Source organism: Dermacentor variabilis, chromosome 5 (assembly GCF_050947875.1).
Source record: "Dermacentor variabilis isolate Ectoservices chromosome 5, ASM5094787v1, whole genome shotgun sequence".
In the NCBI taxonomy this organism is placed as follows: Eukaryota; Metazoa; Arthropoda; class Arachnida; order Ixodida; family Ixodidae; genus Dermacentor; species Dermacentor variabilis.
In genome coordinates, this window is record NC_134572.1 from 131,603,675 (window position 1) to 131,620,974 (window position 17,300).

At 45.9% G+C, this 17,300-nt stretch overlaps 1 protein-coding gene across 4 annotated transcripts in view; it reads left to right on the top strand.

The window, feature by feature from the left end:
* Positions 1-17,300, top strand: part of Lnpk (zinc-ribbon metal-binding protein lunapark) — an 81,482-nt gene that overhangs the window by 43,310 nt on the left and 20,872 nt on the right. For 3 of the 4 annotated variants that reach the window (XM_075693511.1, XM_075693513.1, XM_075693512.1), the window contains exons 6-8: positions 1,354-1,530; positions 4,106-4,279; positions 14,865-15,038. In XM_075693511.1, the coding sequence (XP_075549626.1) occupies positions 1,354-1,530; positions 4,106-4,279; positions 14,865-15,038 (525 nt within the window). The remainder of the gene's footprint in view (positions 1-1,353; positions 1,531-4,105; positions 4,280-14,864; positions 15,039-17,300) is intronic. The other variant, XM_075693514.1, reaches the window with a different exon arrangement.

Below are 17,300 nucleotides of genomic sequence, written 5' to 3' on the forward strand. Positions count from 1 at the left end.
TGATATTTTTTACGCATAAAGACAATAAGACTGCGCACCTGCATAACCAATTCGAATTGTTGCACTTATATTGCAATATAATGTTGAATGGGATCAATTTGCAAGGCCATTTTAAGCCAGAAAGATGAAGCTGAGGCAGATCCATCTACTTTCCACAATTCCCGTGCTTGGCTGAACTCCCATGCAGCTGCCATAGACACCGGCACCAGAAGGATGACTGAAGAAGTGTGAACTTGACATGAAAATAAAAAGGCACACACACAGGTGCCTTTTATCTGCGTTTTATGGATGTTTTTATGTAAGCCTCTTGCTCACGCTTCTTTAGTCATGCTCCTGAAATCCCAGTGTTTACAAAGTTCCACTATCATAAACTGGCACCAGATTTCCCATCTAGTAATTTTGCAGTGTAAGCTGTTATGGGCTCATTCCAATGGCCGTTTCGGTTTGGTGTCTGCCACCGCCACCGCCGGGGGTGTCCGGTGTCTGTAGCAGCTGTCACTAGGAATAAAGAAGAAATGCCCATTTCCCGGCGAGATTGAACCTGGGTCTGTTGCGCTGTAGTCGGCTACTTTACCAGTGAACCACGCCAACGCTTGTTAGCTTGCAGCGGGAAAATACCCTATAAACACGCCCTAGTATGTAAGGAGACGTGCAATGTGTGATGCACTCCGTGTAGCGTCGATACATGCACACTTAACATTTGCATATTATTGCACCAGGTGGCACACCATGTAGCATATGCACAGGTAGCGGTAGAAAGTAGTTAGATAAGGTTTGAGGAAGAAAAGGAAATTTAAGGAGATGTGTATGAAAATGCTAGGAAAAATGTATATTGTGCACCTGATTGAATCAAGCTGGCCAGGCAGCTATGTTACGGCCGCATTTTGAAGGGGATGCCAATAAATAACAATTATCATCCTCGTCATTGGCAGGCTCGGTGACGGTTTGTCACCGTGTTGTTTCAAGGGGGATTCCAATAAGTCATCATCATCATCATTATGATTTTCATTAGCATTGCTTGTCATTGACCCTGGGCGGACAGTGCAGACTGGTTTGTGAAAACGATGTGAAGAGACTTCGCCACAAAGGCCTGTAGTGCTTGGTGCCGCTTCTCCAGTTTATGTGCCGCGCAGGCCTGTGACTTTTTTCCGTGAAACTCTACACATTGCGGTCTTGCAGCCTCGTTGTGCACTGGGTGCTTCCTACAACCTTACGCTTTTATCAAACTTCTCTAATGATGCATAACACCCAAAGGAATACTAATGTATATGTACATAATAGAATGTATAATAGATATAAGGATTTTCTGCCTGTGTGTGTGTGTCTAAAAAGAGGTGTGTTTGGCATGCGTAGATTTGCGCCGGCGCATGATCCCCCAATCCATCAAGGGCACCCCCATGCGCCCAGGAGCCCGGCTACCTCATTCGAACCTCAAGATGCCTTCCTCCTCATTGCCGAACGCTCCCTTTGAGGAGCGCCGCATGATGGTGGTTGCCCCAGGCATGTCGAGGAACGGGCAGCAAGCACACGGTGAGGAGACTGCATCGCCTACAAAGAGGGGGCACCATGACCTTGATGAGTTGCGAGAGCGTTAGCATGCCCGTAAGTGTAGTGCTGTTTGCGGAATGCCGGGTTTACCAGAGAGGTAGTACAGCAGGAACAGTGCTGGTAGCAACATCTGATGATGCAGAGTCTAACGAGAAAGCACGCAAAGCCTGCAAACCTAATCCTGCAGTTACTTACATATAGACCCTTTTCGTAGAGTAGTTTGCTCTAGAGGGATGATATGGCGCTTCCGTCGGCACGCCGCATGTTGCCTCAAGGGAACGCAAAACCGTTGCCACTTCTACATTCCTGCTGTGCGACTGGCTGTAGGAAATGCTACTTGGCGATAGCTAACGCACTGAGCTCAAAAATTCAAAATGTGAGATGGTAGAGGGAAGACATTTGCAGTATTTTTCTGCAAATATCATGACTGCCATAGTTAAGGAATGGAACGAATCTGTTTGGCCAAGTTCACGGACAGCTTCTAAACAAGGTCTGCCTCTTTTGCCAGCCCTTCAACATGCATGCATTTTCTCTAGGATAAAGATATTCACTCATCCACCAATGCTGTGTCACTAACCTCCAAACAAAGGACTTCAACCCCGAAATGTCGGCAGGTGTGAGTACCGCTCGTTACACAATGACCAAGAGGGTAGCACCGCTTCCTGGCATAGGTAAGCTTTCTACATGTTATCTGCACACATCCACCCCCAACTAGCACAGAAACTTGCGTGCATTCTGTCATTCAGGTATCAAGAATAAGCGAATGGATTCATTTTTGAATCCTGGCATCAAAGTATGGGAGATGGCCATTACACCGACAGCAGATGAATGTGAAACTGCACATTTTATGACAGTCCACAGAGTAAAGGAGTGACTAGCGATAATACACCCGTGCTACTAGCTATGTATTACAGTAAAATCCTGATAATTCGAAATCTCTTAATTCAAATTGACTGGTAAGTCAAACTGCTTTGTTGGTCCCTTCAAAGTCATGTATTTGAATAAAGAAAAACTCCCCCAAATTCGAACTCCAAAAACCACGAAAGAGATTTTTCAAACAATATCTCTCACTCCCATGCACTGCTTTTCGGACAAATCTGAGCCAAATGTGAAGGTTCGATGCATCAACAGCTACTGTAATGTCGCGTGCCTTAAAAGTGACGAGGAAAAAAGACGTGGGAAGCCGAGACTGAACTGAAGCAAGCAGAGGAGCCTGTGTTCTCCTTTACCATCGGTCTTAAATGAAGTAGGAGGAGCCCCCAAAGTCAGCCTCATCATGTTTCCATGCCTGCGTAGCTGCCATTGTAACCAAGCAGTCCCACTGGCAAGTGGCCAATGTGGCACTACTAAATGTAAAAAAAAAAAAAAATAGAATGAATGTGCAAAGGTCCCCTGATAGTTCATGCCATTCTTGGCCACTTTCGCCTCTCTTATTAATGAAATCATTAGGACGATGCATGCTTAGTCACGTGTATTCATTTGAGGCTGGCACCACTCGTACGTTATGAATTGACGGCATTTTGCACTCTTCGCACTGGTTCCAGTGCCATAGCGCAATGTGCATGTTTGCCAGGACCAGAGAGGGAATCAAAACGCCAAGCTGGCCAAGTTGGTAGGTTATGATCTTTGAAATCAATAGGTGAAGGGCAGGGAGCAAGTCTGAATGAACTGATTTCGCCGTTACACCTTTCAGCGTTGCTGTCATACCGGTACGTTTCTGCATTTCTTTCCAGCCATGTTTCTTTTGACATTCCTTTTCTCAGATACAAATGTGGAAACCACTCCAACAAAGCATTTGCCAGTATCCGTGTAATATTTTTTCTCTGCACAATCAAAAATGAATGTTCATTTTATACAAAAAATTTGAAGGATGCTTAAGCTTGGAACACCATAGCGTTCAAAGACCCCTTACTGCTTTTCATGCTTCTTGGCAACTGCAGCTTATGTAACCTTAACGTTTACCAGGAAACGCTGGCTGCGAGCAGTGTGCACGAAGGCGAGCTTTGTGGTAGAAAAGCGGCCTCTTGCATGGGTCGGTCTCCTGTCATTGTTTCGCACATTTAATATTTCAGTATGAGAAGAGCTAACATAAAAAACATGCGCGGCCGGTGCTTTTTTTTTTCCATTACATTTGTTTTTAGGCTGCCGTTCTCAAAATTCCGAGAAATAACTTTGTAAAGAATGAAAGACAAGGTATAAGCAACTTTGGTGGTAGAGAAGTGTTTGGCTATGCGTAGCTCGGAATTTGGTTCAAATTCTTTTTGCCGAGGCGACGTCCAACGCTGGACGCCGGTGCGGGATGCCAACACCGGATTTTCTGCGACACGGGCTCCTTAACGCTATCACGTTAACTGAGAAGAAATGCCTGCCGCAGGGGATGCGTTAGCTCTGATAAACCCGACACTGAAAGGCTTAACGAGGGTTAAACCATTCTTGCTCTAGTTTGCTAACTACTATTCCGAATGTTGTAATTCCACTGGCCCTGTCGCCTGTATATGTTGAGCATCCTGTCTGCTTTTGTTGCGAGTTAAAGCTGGCGCAACCGTGCACAAACCAGGTCCGTTGCCGGTGCCCACCCTGCCCCGGCCAATCCTGCCTCGAGAGAGGACGGCTTTCGACAGAGTCATCGACTTTCTCGTGGGAGAGGGCCCCAGCAACCGGTACGCGCTCATCTGTACCCGCTGCTGCTCACATAACGGAATGGCGCTCAAGGAAGAATACGAGTACCTGTGTGAGTACTGACAGCCATTGTTGCTTCTCTGTTCCCGATCTTTGGTACACTAGACCAATGCCTCCTTCCTTCTCTGTGTTTCGCAGGCAGCTTTTTTTCTTGCTATAAAGGCAGAGCTGCAGGACTCAAACACATGCTAAACATTTCTGCTACACATAAGCCTTTCATTTTGTGTGTCTCTTCTAACATTAGAAATAAAAAAACATATTTGTGAAGAGGGCGAACTGAGGAGACCAGTTTTTGTTAGTCACGACCATATGAAGCCAAAAGACGCACAGGGGAAATTACTTGTCATTTTATTTTAAATATAGAAATGATAAAAGGGAAATGAAAGTCGGCGAAATAATGCCTTGCCCCCAGTGGGAGCCGAACCCTCATCCTCCACATGATCGTATTACTGCATATACTCGCATAATGGATGCACTTTTCTTCCTGAAAAATTGAAGCAAAGTTCGGGAACGTGTTTGCTGGGTAAATTTCAGTGGAACTTTTTGAAAACAGCAAACAATTAAATCAACAATCATCCCATCTTTTTCTTGGGTGCTCACCTGTATGCATCTTGGGAAGTTGGCCTCTTACCTATATAGTCTTCCTCTTGAAGACAACTTGCGACAGCAGCACCTGGCAGTCTGCCATTATCGCAAGCATCACAGTGAAGCGTATCTTTTTGCTACCCATTGTTGTTTTTGACAAGCCTGCCCTGTGCACCTCTTTTCTCGACCATCCTTCTCATCAGCATGTTTAAGTTATCAGCCTCTGATCAATGTTTCAGATTTGTGAGAGGATAAAATCTCTGTCCCGTTCAGGCATATCACAAAATTGTAGGGGTGTTCGAATAGCAAAATTTTCCAATTGAATCAAATTTGAATACAGAGCCTTGATATAATGAAGTTGGTAAAACTGGAAATTTGCTTCATAATATCGAAATTTCATTGCATTGAAATTCAAGCTTTTATGCAAACAAGTGCAGTCGCCGATGCATTTTTCTTACAGGGAAAGGGTCGCAAAATTATCGGGCAATCAGAAAAAGCAAATTTGAATTAGAAAAATTTAATCTTGTTGAATTTGAGAGTCGGCAACGAAAGATATGGTTTCGTGCTGTGTCGACGATATCTTCACATTGGGGATACGGAGCGAAACCAGCTTTGCTTTCACGTCCACTCTGCCCCCCCCCCCCCCCGCCTCGGCTAATGGTGCCACCTGTAGTGGGGCGACGCTATCATGAAAAGCACTGGCAATGCTTTGTGTGCCTCTCACTTCAACTTGTCTCCAAAACTTAAGAATGTGTAACTTCCAGTACTAAACGCGCAGGAAAACAAGGCACGGGAACAGGGCATGGCCACTGTTTGCACACATATGCGGCGCGGCAGGTTACCTCTAAAACAGGGCATGCGGACTGCATATGCACTAGAAAGAGAGAAGCATGCTAATGCCCCCCCCCCCCCCTCCCTGTTGTTTTTCCTTGCATGCATGGGGTGACGCGTTGGAAGATGGCGCTCATCAAACCCCCATCCTTTTCACCTCACCCTCACACGCTTTCCTTTCATTCGCAGCCAAAGCATGAAGCACATGGGGCATGATGGAATCATCGCATTTGGTGTTCATATAGAAGCTGACACCGCTATGCTTTGGTGGTTGCTCTTCTCGGTGGTTGATCCCTCCCGCTTTCCTGCCTTGCACGCGTGAAATTGAGCTGCCGCCGTCAGCTCTCCCTCGCCCGCTTTCACTCGCGCATACAGAGTACAGCGTGAGGCGACGATGTTATCGCCCCTGTACTTTAAACGGAACATGACAGCGACGGCAGAAATGCGTCTGGAGTGTCCATATAATTGCCATCACAATAAAAACAGATTGGAATAGTTTTGTGTTATACCAGCCCAGGGTTCATTGCGGCTCTCTGGGTCTGCGGTGGCACATGGTCACGCAGAAATTATGTCACCACATCGATTGGACCACATAACTTCTGAACATTTTCCACTATCGTCATGAGTGTCCAGTGCAGGAATATATACCGTATTTATTCGAATCTAGGCTGATAGTTCTTTTCAAATAATCATATTCCAAACTCTAGGGTCGGCTTAGATTCGAGGATTTTAAAAAACGCGCCAATTTTTCATTGAAACTGCTAAATATGTTGCATAGCTAGCGCCATCTAGAAAAGTCAGTATCGCAGCCGCTACTAGCTGTACCAGTAGCCAACCGTACACAAGCGAGGTCACCATTTTGACCTGTGTCGTGTCGGCCGTATCGGTGTGCGGCGTGGTGTTATCACGATGGCACCAAGCAGGAGATGCCACTACAGTGCCACTTTCAAGAAAAAATTTGTGATAGCCACAGAGTCGACATAGAATCTTCAAGCCGGGTGAGACTTCGGCGTCAACAAGAAAAACGTCCGTCGTTGGAGGGGACAACGACGCATTGAGGAATGAATGGGAAAAGAAGCGTGCTGCCACCGTTTTGAAGGAGCTTGAGCTCAAAAAATGAAGTGTTGGCTGACGCCGAGATGCAGGTGTCCCTCATCCAAACCAAAATCAACTCTTTAAAGCAGTGAAACGCTTTAAACTGTCTTGAATATGACAGTTGAGGTTCACTTACGAGCTGTTGAGAGAGAATCTCAATTGTGACAAAGTTCGGGCCTCATACCACTGAGCTTGCTATCAGTTGATAAAAATAGCTCATGTTCGAAAATATTTGCTTCTTTATGCATCTCCCTTTTATTCATATTTGAGAATGTCCGACTCCATTTGCAATTTTATTCGGAGATATTTTACCTGCTGTGCATTTTACTAACCCCTCACTTCTATTCTCTTTTTGAATAACATAACCACAACTCCTTAGTATTAAAACTGGATTAAGTCGTCTTTTTTTTTACTTTTTCATATGCTTACTAGAGAGTGACAGCATCTGGCGACATGGTTCCAGCCCGTCTTGACATAAAACATAGTTCTGCATCACTCAGGGAATTTTGCAAAGGTACTCAGGGAAAACCTGGAAAACTCGGGGAATTTGGCAATGTCAACTTGGTAGACACCCTGCTTGGGCAAATCGGCAACGCCGACCAGATGGCTGTGTATTTCGATATGCCAGCGGCGTACACCATGAATGAAAAGGGTGCCAAGGAGGTGAAGGGGCACTCTGCGGGCTACGAGAAGCAGCGCGCAACTGTGATGCTGTGCTACGCAGCTGATGGACATAAACTCCCTCCTTATATGATATTTAAAAGGAAGACGCTGCCTGCTGAAGAAACTTTCCCAATAAATGTCATTGTGCGGGCAAATGAGAACGGGTGGGTGATGGGTGCGATGGTGGAAGAGTGGGTTAAGATTGTGTGGCGACGGCGTCCAGGAGCAGTTTTGACAAAGAACTTGCTCCTTGTCATCGACTCTTACCGTGGGCACTTGACAGACAACGTGAAGGCTGCGCTCGCCCAAGCGAACACGGACCTCGCTGTCATACCGGGCGGCATGACAGGCCAATTGCAGCCACTTGATGTCTGCATCAACAAACCTTTCAAGTATCGTCTGCGGAAATGTTACACGGACTGGTTGACTGACGAAGACCACATGTTAACGGCAACGGGCCGCATCAAACGTGCATCGCTATCGCAGCTGGCGGGCTGGGTAGCTGCAGTGTGGGATGACATCCCAGGTACTTTGATCGTACGTGCCTTTAAAAAGTGCAGCATATCTAATGCGCTTGGCGGTACCAAAGATAGTGCACTGTTTGAAGGTGACAGTGACAAGGAACACAGCAACGAGTCTAGCAGTGACGACGACGTTGAATGAGCTCTGCACGTTCAGATTCAATAAATGCTGTTTGCGTTTTGTGAACACTGTCCTCGCTTTTCTTGTTCGGCCTACATTCAAGGTAATATATATATATATTTTTTGTTGGCTTCGGACTTTAGGTGGTCGGCTTAGAATCAGGGTCGGCCTAGATTCGAGTAAATACAGTAGTTTATATACAGATGTTTGTGGCTTTACAGGAAAGCCTGCACCGTGCCGCTGCTGGACCCACTTTCCCATATTCTAGTATGCTGCAAGCTACAAAGCGAGCTTCTGCTACATGCTTCTTGTTGGTTTATCCTGTGTTTCGTCGTGATTTTGAAGTGCACTGCCATATTCCATTATTCCACCAAAATTCAAATTGGCCTGCTTCAAACTGCTTGAAAACAAAAGTTTATCTGCTGCAAACTGCTCGAAAATGCACTTTTACTTGCTCCAACATGACTTTGGGCAATCCCACCCCTGAATATCGAATATCCCCAATTTCTAAAATGTGAAATGAAAGGTTTCACAGAGTCTGTTCCACAACAAAAGGCTTATGTTTTAATATTTTGAATACCTTCAACAGCCACATGTCAGGTCAACTGAGGAGATTGTATATGAGAAACAAAGGAAAGTACAGTCATATCTGGTGCATAGTGACATTTACAGTCACACCTGGTGCACGGTCACGTTGGTAGTAATATAAATATATTTTTTTTAAATACAGCAGTTTAGTGGTCATTGAAGGACCTAAGTCCAATACTACAGCACTGCACAAGTTTTCAAGGAATACTAACATGGTGAGATTTTCCAAATGATAACTTGCTTTCTTGAAAAGAGGCAGTGAAATCGCAGGCTGCCCAAGGTGAGACCTGCCTACTGAAAGTCTGGTAACTAGTATTGTGCATAAGTGATGTCGATGTTTTTCTTTTGGAACTACCGTATGCACAACAACCACATATCTCCTGAACCAGAATCATTCATAGAAGTCTCCATTTGCATCAGTCTTTTTCACGGTACACTCCAAGAACTGTTGTTTTTCGTTTCTGTATCCGAATAGAAAGAATATTTAACAACTTCAAATAGTCAATTGTTTAATTGAATATGAATCAAACGGCATGGTCTATTTGATTCATATTCAAAATGTCGGATATTCACAGACCTCTGCAAATTTGTGAAAAGCAAGGATCTTTTCCTCGGAACAAGGAGGCAGTCGTTAACAAAGCAACGTGCGTCTTCTCAAACACAGTCCTTTACATCACATCAACCATATGATCCACCCTTTGCTCCATTTAAAACCCGTGGAGGTGATTTCTTGCAAAACACTGCCTTCCTTTCGCAGACTCCTGACATATTCAAGGACTTCTTCCATACGAGGAAAGTTGTCATTCTTCTGCCCTCAAAAGGCACAAGAAGTCTGATTTGGGGCAAGCGACTTGTAGTGCTACTTCTGCCAGTAGGGCACACAGACTTAGTCAACATCGAAATGCCTTCCAGCAGCATGATTCACATACTCCAGCACATACTCCATGGCCTTTTACTTAAAGTAGATGGTTTAACTGCAATGATCCCCCCTCGCACTCTGCAAAATACAAGAAAGGCAGAACAGCAAGCAACAAACACGCAAATTTAGCACTGTAGCGGTAACTTATGCCATGCCAACCGAGCGCTGGCCGATGCCGCTCTTGGCCGTGCGTAGCACACTATTCTATTGCCATGGAATCTCGATAAACAGAAATTGCTTAAACTGAACTGCCTCTTAGATGGAACGCCATCGTCATGATTGGTTGGTTTTGTATTCATCCAATTGTATTCAGCTTTGTCTCCCAGTAAAAGGAACTCTCGATAAATGGAACCAATTTCCCTGGTCTCTTGAGGTTCCTCTTAAAGAGAGTCCACTGTACATCAAGTATCTGTTGCGGAGAGCAGTTATGCATCTTGCACTCTCCCAAGTCTGCGAGGTGCCTTCGCACAGGCACTCTAGCTCTCCGACATGTGCGACTGGTTTATCGTGGCATATTCAGGACCGCTAGGTGTCACCGCCATCTTATCGAGTTTTTTTTTTTTTCTTTGTGTGTGTATGTGTGTGTTAGCAGCCAACCTGGTCATTTTGTTATGTAACTAAAATAGTTTGCCCTGAAGCACGCACTTAAATCAAGCGCATTTAATCTCTATGCCCGTCAGCTTGGAGGAAGAAAATCCTTCGTTCCTGTCAGGCACTGGTCCGGCCTGACGTTATGTGTTGGCACTGCTCACACACCCAGGGACTATGGGGTAGAGCAGCTGAAGAGAAAGCCATGACGATTGAGCTCTGGGGGATAACGCTCAGCCTGTTCTTACCTCATTCTTGCCGCCAGTGTTCCTTCCTCATGGCTTCGCCATCAGCTGCTCCATCATCAAACATTGTGGGGATGCGCGACTCTCACGCATCCCCTGATATGCTGTTTTCCCGCACGGCTCGCGTGGCCTGGCGCCCGCGGCGGTCAGAGTGGTACAAGCACGGTGCGAGAGATGGCGCGAGTGTTGCGCTGCTAACGCGGCCGACAGGCGAGATGAGATTACTTGGGCGCCAGGAGACAAGGCGCTTGCTCTTTCCCGGCGGGTCGGCAAACAGCGTGGACGTCCCGCGCGCTGCCGACCCATGCTTCTGCGAGACCGCCTCGCGTGGCCGCCTTGGAATGCGCCACCGTCCGCGTGATTGTACACGCGAATGACCAGGCGTTGGGATCCAGCATGGGGCGAACATATTCGCTCGCAAACCGGTCGCGGTGAGTCGGACTTCTAGATTTGTCGCGCGCCCATCGGCATGTTTTGTGGATAGCAACTCGGCTAGCAGGCATTGATCTATGAAAGGTGCAATAAATGCCCTTGTGATTGTTTGCACTACTGTGTTGTCGTTCCTTTGTCCGAAGAGTACGGGAGGAGAACTCCACAACATCAAACCCATAGCCTCTACTTGGGATGTGCTGACACAGCAATGGGCATCAAGATTACAGTATTCACTCTAATTGAACGAGCTTTTTTTTCCAGATAAAATGAATCCAAAAATTGTGTGCACGTTAGAATCGAGTACGACCCTAAGTCTGCATTACCATATCGCCATCAGCATTTAAAAATGGCCGCCTTGTACATGCTTCGGCCTAGCTGCAGTAGCTTCTTCCAGGTATGTGTGCTTAGGCAGTGCTTCCTTTGGTTTAGGTTAGTGCACCGTCCATCTTCCTGTTTCCTGCGTTTGCTCTATCAGCATGGAAGCGCCAACTGCAAAGACATGCCGAGTTCATCACGATGCCGCAATTAAAAGGAAAGCGATCACGTGTGTGGAGATGGACGGAAATCAGGCCGCATCATGGGCGTTCGGAGTTCCCAATACTTGCGTGCGGAACTGGCGCAAACAGGAGAGGCGTTCTACACCGTCGGCTGCTACGTACGGCGCGGCTGCCCAGCCCTTATCCTGAAAGCGATCTGCCACAGAGACAAGAGTCTACGCAACTAAGCGTACCGCGCTGTGTTCCCGTCACTTACTTCGCGTTGAAGCGAGAGGCCGCACAAAGGCCAATTCCCGCTCTCTTGCTACTGCACTTCCTTGCTCCAGCGTTTTGATAAGGAGTTTCCTCGGTCATTGAGTGAGACGTGTTCGTGTTTGCTTGTGCGCGCTTGACACCATGCTTGTTAATTTAGCTAGTAAGCGAATGTTTAAAAGCTTATATAGCCGATAAAACTACCATAAAAACTGGACTATAGGTCGGACTGGAATATAGGTCGATCCCCCAACTAACAAATTCTAAAAATGAAAAAAAAAGATCTTTTTCAATGGCAAAAGTACCAAAAGACACCTTTACCTTAAACAAATGTGAATCAGCCGGTTGCACAATGGTGGCAGTACGTATTTAAACGCTGCTCGCACGTGCACCTAGCCAAGTTTTTAACAGTATTGCGCGACCGTCGACCTGCGTGATTCTCAGCACCTTATTAACGGCGCTGAGCCGCGAAACAAATGAGATATGCGCATGTGTACACATGCGCTTACTTTCGCTATTTCACAACTCTGTGCCGTGATGATAAGGGGCTGACAAACACGCGTGATACTGTTAAAAATTGGCCGGGTGTACAGTACACATAAGGGCACGAAGTGCGCAAGCACTACTCCGAATCAGAGCAGCGCCTTTGATCAGAGTCGTCCAAACTAGAGTTGGATGACAAGTGCTTCTCGCTGCCAAGTCCATAGGTGCGCACGATCTCTACCGCTTTCAAACGGATGCATTCAGCAGTCACAGGCAGCGACCTTACACGCAGCTCCCAGACGAACTCCGCAACCTTGTCTTCCAGTTCTGCGGTCCGCTGCGATCCGCCCACGAAATAACGTATTCTTTTGGTTGCTGCAAGTTGTAATATGTTGCTTTTGCCTCCGCCATTTCCGAATGCTCTTTTCGGATACTACAAATTGGCGCTGTGCCGCCAGGTTGTCATGGGCTTTGCTGTTGGCGAAGTGGGCTGTTTACTTCATCCGCCCATTGTTGCAAGACTTCCGTAGTTTTTCCGCCAATGTCTGGCATATAAGACGAGGGTCGACTTTTCGCAATGGCTTTTTGAAAAAAATGTTCGACCTATATTCCGGTTTTTACGGTACTATCCTTACTTTTCATATAGCTGTCTACTAATCTGCTATCGTAATCGATGCTTCGCCTTTTGGGTGAAACTGTGACATTTCTTATTTATTGCAACTTTAGTGCATTTGGAGTAAATCATTGTTCTTTCCAAATGAGAGAAAGTTGTATCTCTGTATGAAAGAATGAGGTGCGTGGTACTGTAAAGGACTTTTTGTTTTTTAGGTCATGGCAAGCGGGTGTGCGTTACAATCAAGAGCATTTTTTCTTAATTTTTCTGGTTGCGAAAAACGGCTGCGCATTACAATTGAGGGCGCGTTAGAATCGAGTAAATATGGTAAGTGCATTTGCTCTAAACATGTGTGCGAAAGTAAGATTCTAGTCTCCCCGAAAAACTACAGCAGGGCCATTAGGTTGCTGGGCTGCACGCGACCAATGTTAGGGGTGCGTTTATTATGTGATTGCATTCATTACGGGAGTACATCTAGTAAATGCATTATTTACTGTTACCTGCCATAGTGGCTAAGTGGCTATGGCGTTCTGCTGTCAAGCAAGAGCTGCCATGGCCATTCCCAGCTGCCATTCCCAGCTGCCATGGCCATTTTTCAAAGGGCCATTTTCAAGGGCAAAGGCAAAAAACACTCGTGTGCTTTAGGTGCATGTTAAGGAACCCCAGGGAGTTCAAATGAATCCGGAGTCCACTTGCAGTATTCATGCCCTGTGTGTCGCTCTGGGCCATTAATCATAGTTTGATCCAATTACAGTTAAACCTTGCTGTAACAAAGAGTTGAAGAGTTGTCTCCTCGAAACCAAAGTTCATGTGTGCGATCGCATTCAGCCTTACTAATTCCAAGCTTATGTGATGAGTAAAAAAACATCCATGGAATAGTCGAGCAATGCTGACTGTTTAGAGCATGGTCGGTCTGTTTATGTCGGCGCCTTGTAGCTAGCTAAAGAGGGCAAGCATGTTCTTCGTGTGCCCGTACCACCCATGCCATCAGGTGGCACTGGTAGCTTAGCACTCTCGCCATCTCTCCTCATGGCCGCATCACTGCAACAATCATGATTCCCGCCTGGATTCAAAAATGATCCTGGGAAGGGGAAAGTCGGGAGATGCAAAGGCTGCACAAGAGAGAGAGAGACGCATAACTTTATTCTGCTCATAGGTTTAGATGGTAGGTCTTATTTTGTTGTAGCGCAAGCTGAAGAAGGACAACAGAAAGGCACATCTGATACACACAGCACCAACTTTCAACAACAGATTTATTTCCCGTTCTCGTCGCTATATATAAACCCTCAAAACGTCATACAACATGTGTAGAATTTCGGTAAAAATGAACACGAAAATAAACGGAACCACATGTAGGCAGTTTTTTTTTTACTCGCATATTCACAGACATGTACACATTCAGCGTGAACAAAGATAATTGAGCTCTTTTGAGGATAATGAAATGGAAGGTTTACTGATGCATGCGTCACCAAATGTTGATATGGGTCTAGCTTCTATTGTCAAGTGCGTCATCTCACACCTGCTTCTACTCACGATGACTATTTCTTTAGATCTAGGTTTGCATTTGCATCTCTGGCATTGGATGGCAAGAAAGCCGTCAGCGGCCAAGTTGTTTACTTTGTTATTTTGTTCTCGTAGCCAGTCATTTATGCATCTAGCTGTTTGACCAATGTAGGGCTGTCCACACCCAAGAAGAATGTGGTATACCTCACCCGCGATGCAGTCAGTGAATTTATCTTTATGCTCCTTTTCGCATGCGGTATGTGCGATTCTTTCTGGCCTTGTGTTTCTACACAGGCTGACCAATTGATTAGGTGCTGAAAATACAACGTTGATGCCGCTCCTTCCAGCAATCCTCTTTAATCTATGGGAGAACCCGTGTATGTAGGGGTTGACAACAATCTTTCTTTTGTTTATGTCAGTGCTTGTACCATGCACCTACTCTGAGTCCTTCTGCGACCGACTGGTCAGTCGCAGAAGGACAACTTAACAAAATAAGACGTGCCGTACCAACAAGCCCTTAGCCAAAAAGAAATGCCACGGAGTGCATGAAGGTCGAGTGTTCTCCCAGTACCAGAATGAGTCCATGAGGCACACCATGTTTTTAATGACTAATTGAATAGCCTTTTGTACTGCCTTCACAGTGTCTACATGTGGGCTTACCCCCTTCCAGCACTTCATTCTCACTTCTCACTTAATTCCAGCATTCCGGTGTTGCTACTGTTTCCACTGGAACCAAGCTAAAAAGCAACGCCCCGAATTGCCAAGGGTGCTCGAGATGCCGCCAGCGGGCATGCTCGCTCTTCCATCCCCACCTCCAGCTGCAACTGTCCCTGCTGAAGAGTCGTCCATCACCGTGAACAACCCCAGCAGTGAGAGTAAGTGTTTTCGAACACTACCACTACAGTCGTTGTGGGAGTCAGGGTTGCAAATGTACCTGTCAGTCCCTTGCCAAGGTGTCTCATTGTGTGGCTCTGTTTAGGCAGATAAGCGAGGAGCTCAGTGCTTCAACGTTTGATTGAAAAAGCTTTGAGATAGACTTATGTTGAATTCCAATGGTAGATCGTTAGCGCTCGGCCAGATCACGAACGGAGCGCATCGCTCTGACTTAGATCGCTCTCATCTGCTCACACCATATCTGCGAAGGGAATGCGTGCGCTCCCGCGGGGGCACTTAGTACAGGAAAATCAAGTGAGAGGGCGCTAGGATAGAGAGAGGCACAAGCGCTTGGAAGCACAACCCACCACCCCATTTCACTGCCCCTGTCAGAAGAATCATCACTCGACTTGGAAATCGTACTGTCTGAGTCGGAGCTGTCTAGGAGCGCGAAGCGGTGTCCACGTTTCCCATGTCGTCCATAGCTGCCCGCGACCGGAAACAGGCGACCGTGACAGGAAGCAGAGGCGGGTGAAGGAAATACGTCACGAGGACTTCCAGTCAAATCTGCTGATTTCGGCGGAGCAAATATTTTTGCTCCACGGAGCAATCCGGGATCATCGGCTGGTCCCAATCTGCCATTGGAACACAGAGCTCACGCTCCCATTCTGCGATTGGAATAGGATTGCTCCATACAGAGCAGAAAAACTTGATCTGGATCTGCCATTGGAATTCAACATTAGAGCAAGATTAACAAACGTTTGCACTTTTTAGTACTTTGTGTTATCACAAACATGCAAGTATATATCCCTGAACAGCTATGCGTGGCAAGAGCTTAGCCTCTGTTATGTTGCTTGCATGCCTTTTCTTCTAGCCTGCATCTAACTTGCCTCTCACTACCTCGCATATCGTGCGATTATTTCTTTGCCGATGAACTAGTCGGCAACTGATAGACTTATCATGATGTAGTAGTCACGTCATTTAGTAGAAGTATAATGCTAGCATGTTGCTGTCAAAGTGCGTCAACGACTTTACCATTACCTTCGACAGTGATTGTCTGCGATTTCCTCCATTTCGGCTGTTTGCTGGCACCACTTTTGCATCTTCGGTGTGCGGCACTCCACCCTCACCACACCTCACGGCTTGTCCAAATGAACTGAAGTACTACCACTGAATACCTCTGAATTAGTGAACCTTTGGTGCCATAGAGTAATGCTTGTGTTGTGTGCCAAAACCAGACAGAGAATTCAAATTATCTGGTTTTTCACATTAGGGAGCGTCCAATTCAGTGTTTTTGCTTTATTCTGATGTGCGCCATGCATTGTCATGAAATACACTTGTCATTTCCGCATCACAGGCCAATAGCTTGCCTTGTTGCGAAAATTCAGTTTGGTTCTTTACGCTTGCACAAGGGCTTTACCCGTTTCACTTATAGTTTCATACCCTGTGATTTTGGTCATTCAGCTTAACATACTCCTCATTTTTCTGCAGTAAACATTGACTTACACTACAAAATAAAATATTAAAACAAGAGCAGCACATAATATTGCTGCACAAAGCGCCAATGATGATTATCAAAGTGAGCTGAGATGATAGGTCCTGCAGACCGCAGAAGTCAAATGGACATGCTAGCAATGCTTCCAAAATATACTGCTTATGTCAGTGAAGGTGTTAGATGATGGTGAAATGAATTACAGTTGCCGACTGATAATTGGGACTCGATGGGGGCCATGAAAAAGTAATTAAAAAGTAATTTAGTACTGAATGCTGGGTGAGTTGGTGTTCCATACTACCAATAGCAAGATAAACAAGGGATGAGAGGGGGAGTGTCATGTTTCTATCTTGTCCTTTGTTTGTTGTGCTTTTCTTCATCAGTACCAAAAAGTTGGTACAATCGGGTGTTCAAAATGCCGGATTCGCTCTGGAAAAAAAAGTGACTTTATACCACATGTGGTTAAGGAGGTTGTGCTGCATTCTGGGATCGTCACTTTCAGGGATACCTTCAGTTTCGCATGACTAGCAGAAGACGTGTCAGTGTCTACGAGCGTTTGCATTCTTGGCGCAATGCCAAGCATGCTATGTTGTGAGAGTGCGGAAACGCTGCCGCCCGACAACACGTACGGTACTAGTCCCGAGAAATAATGTGAACATGAAAGTATCCTCAAAAGTTATCATCCAAGAATATGACCGCAAGTTTGTCAGAGCTTTGTTGTGTGCACATACTGTAATGGTTGGGGTCGGGCATGAAATAGATGGTAGCTGGC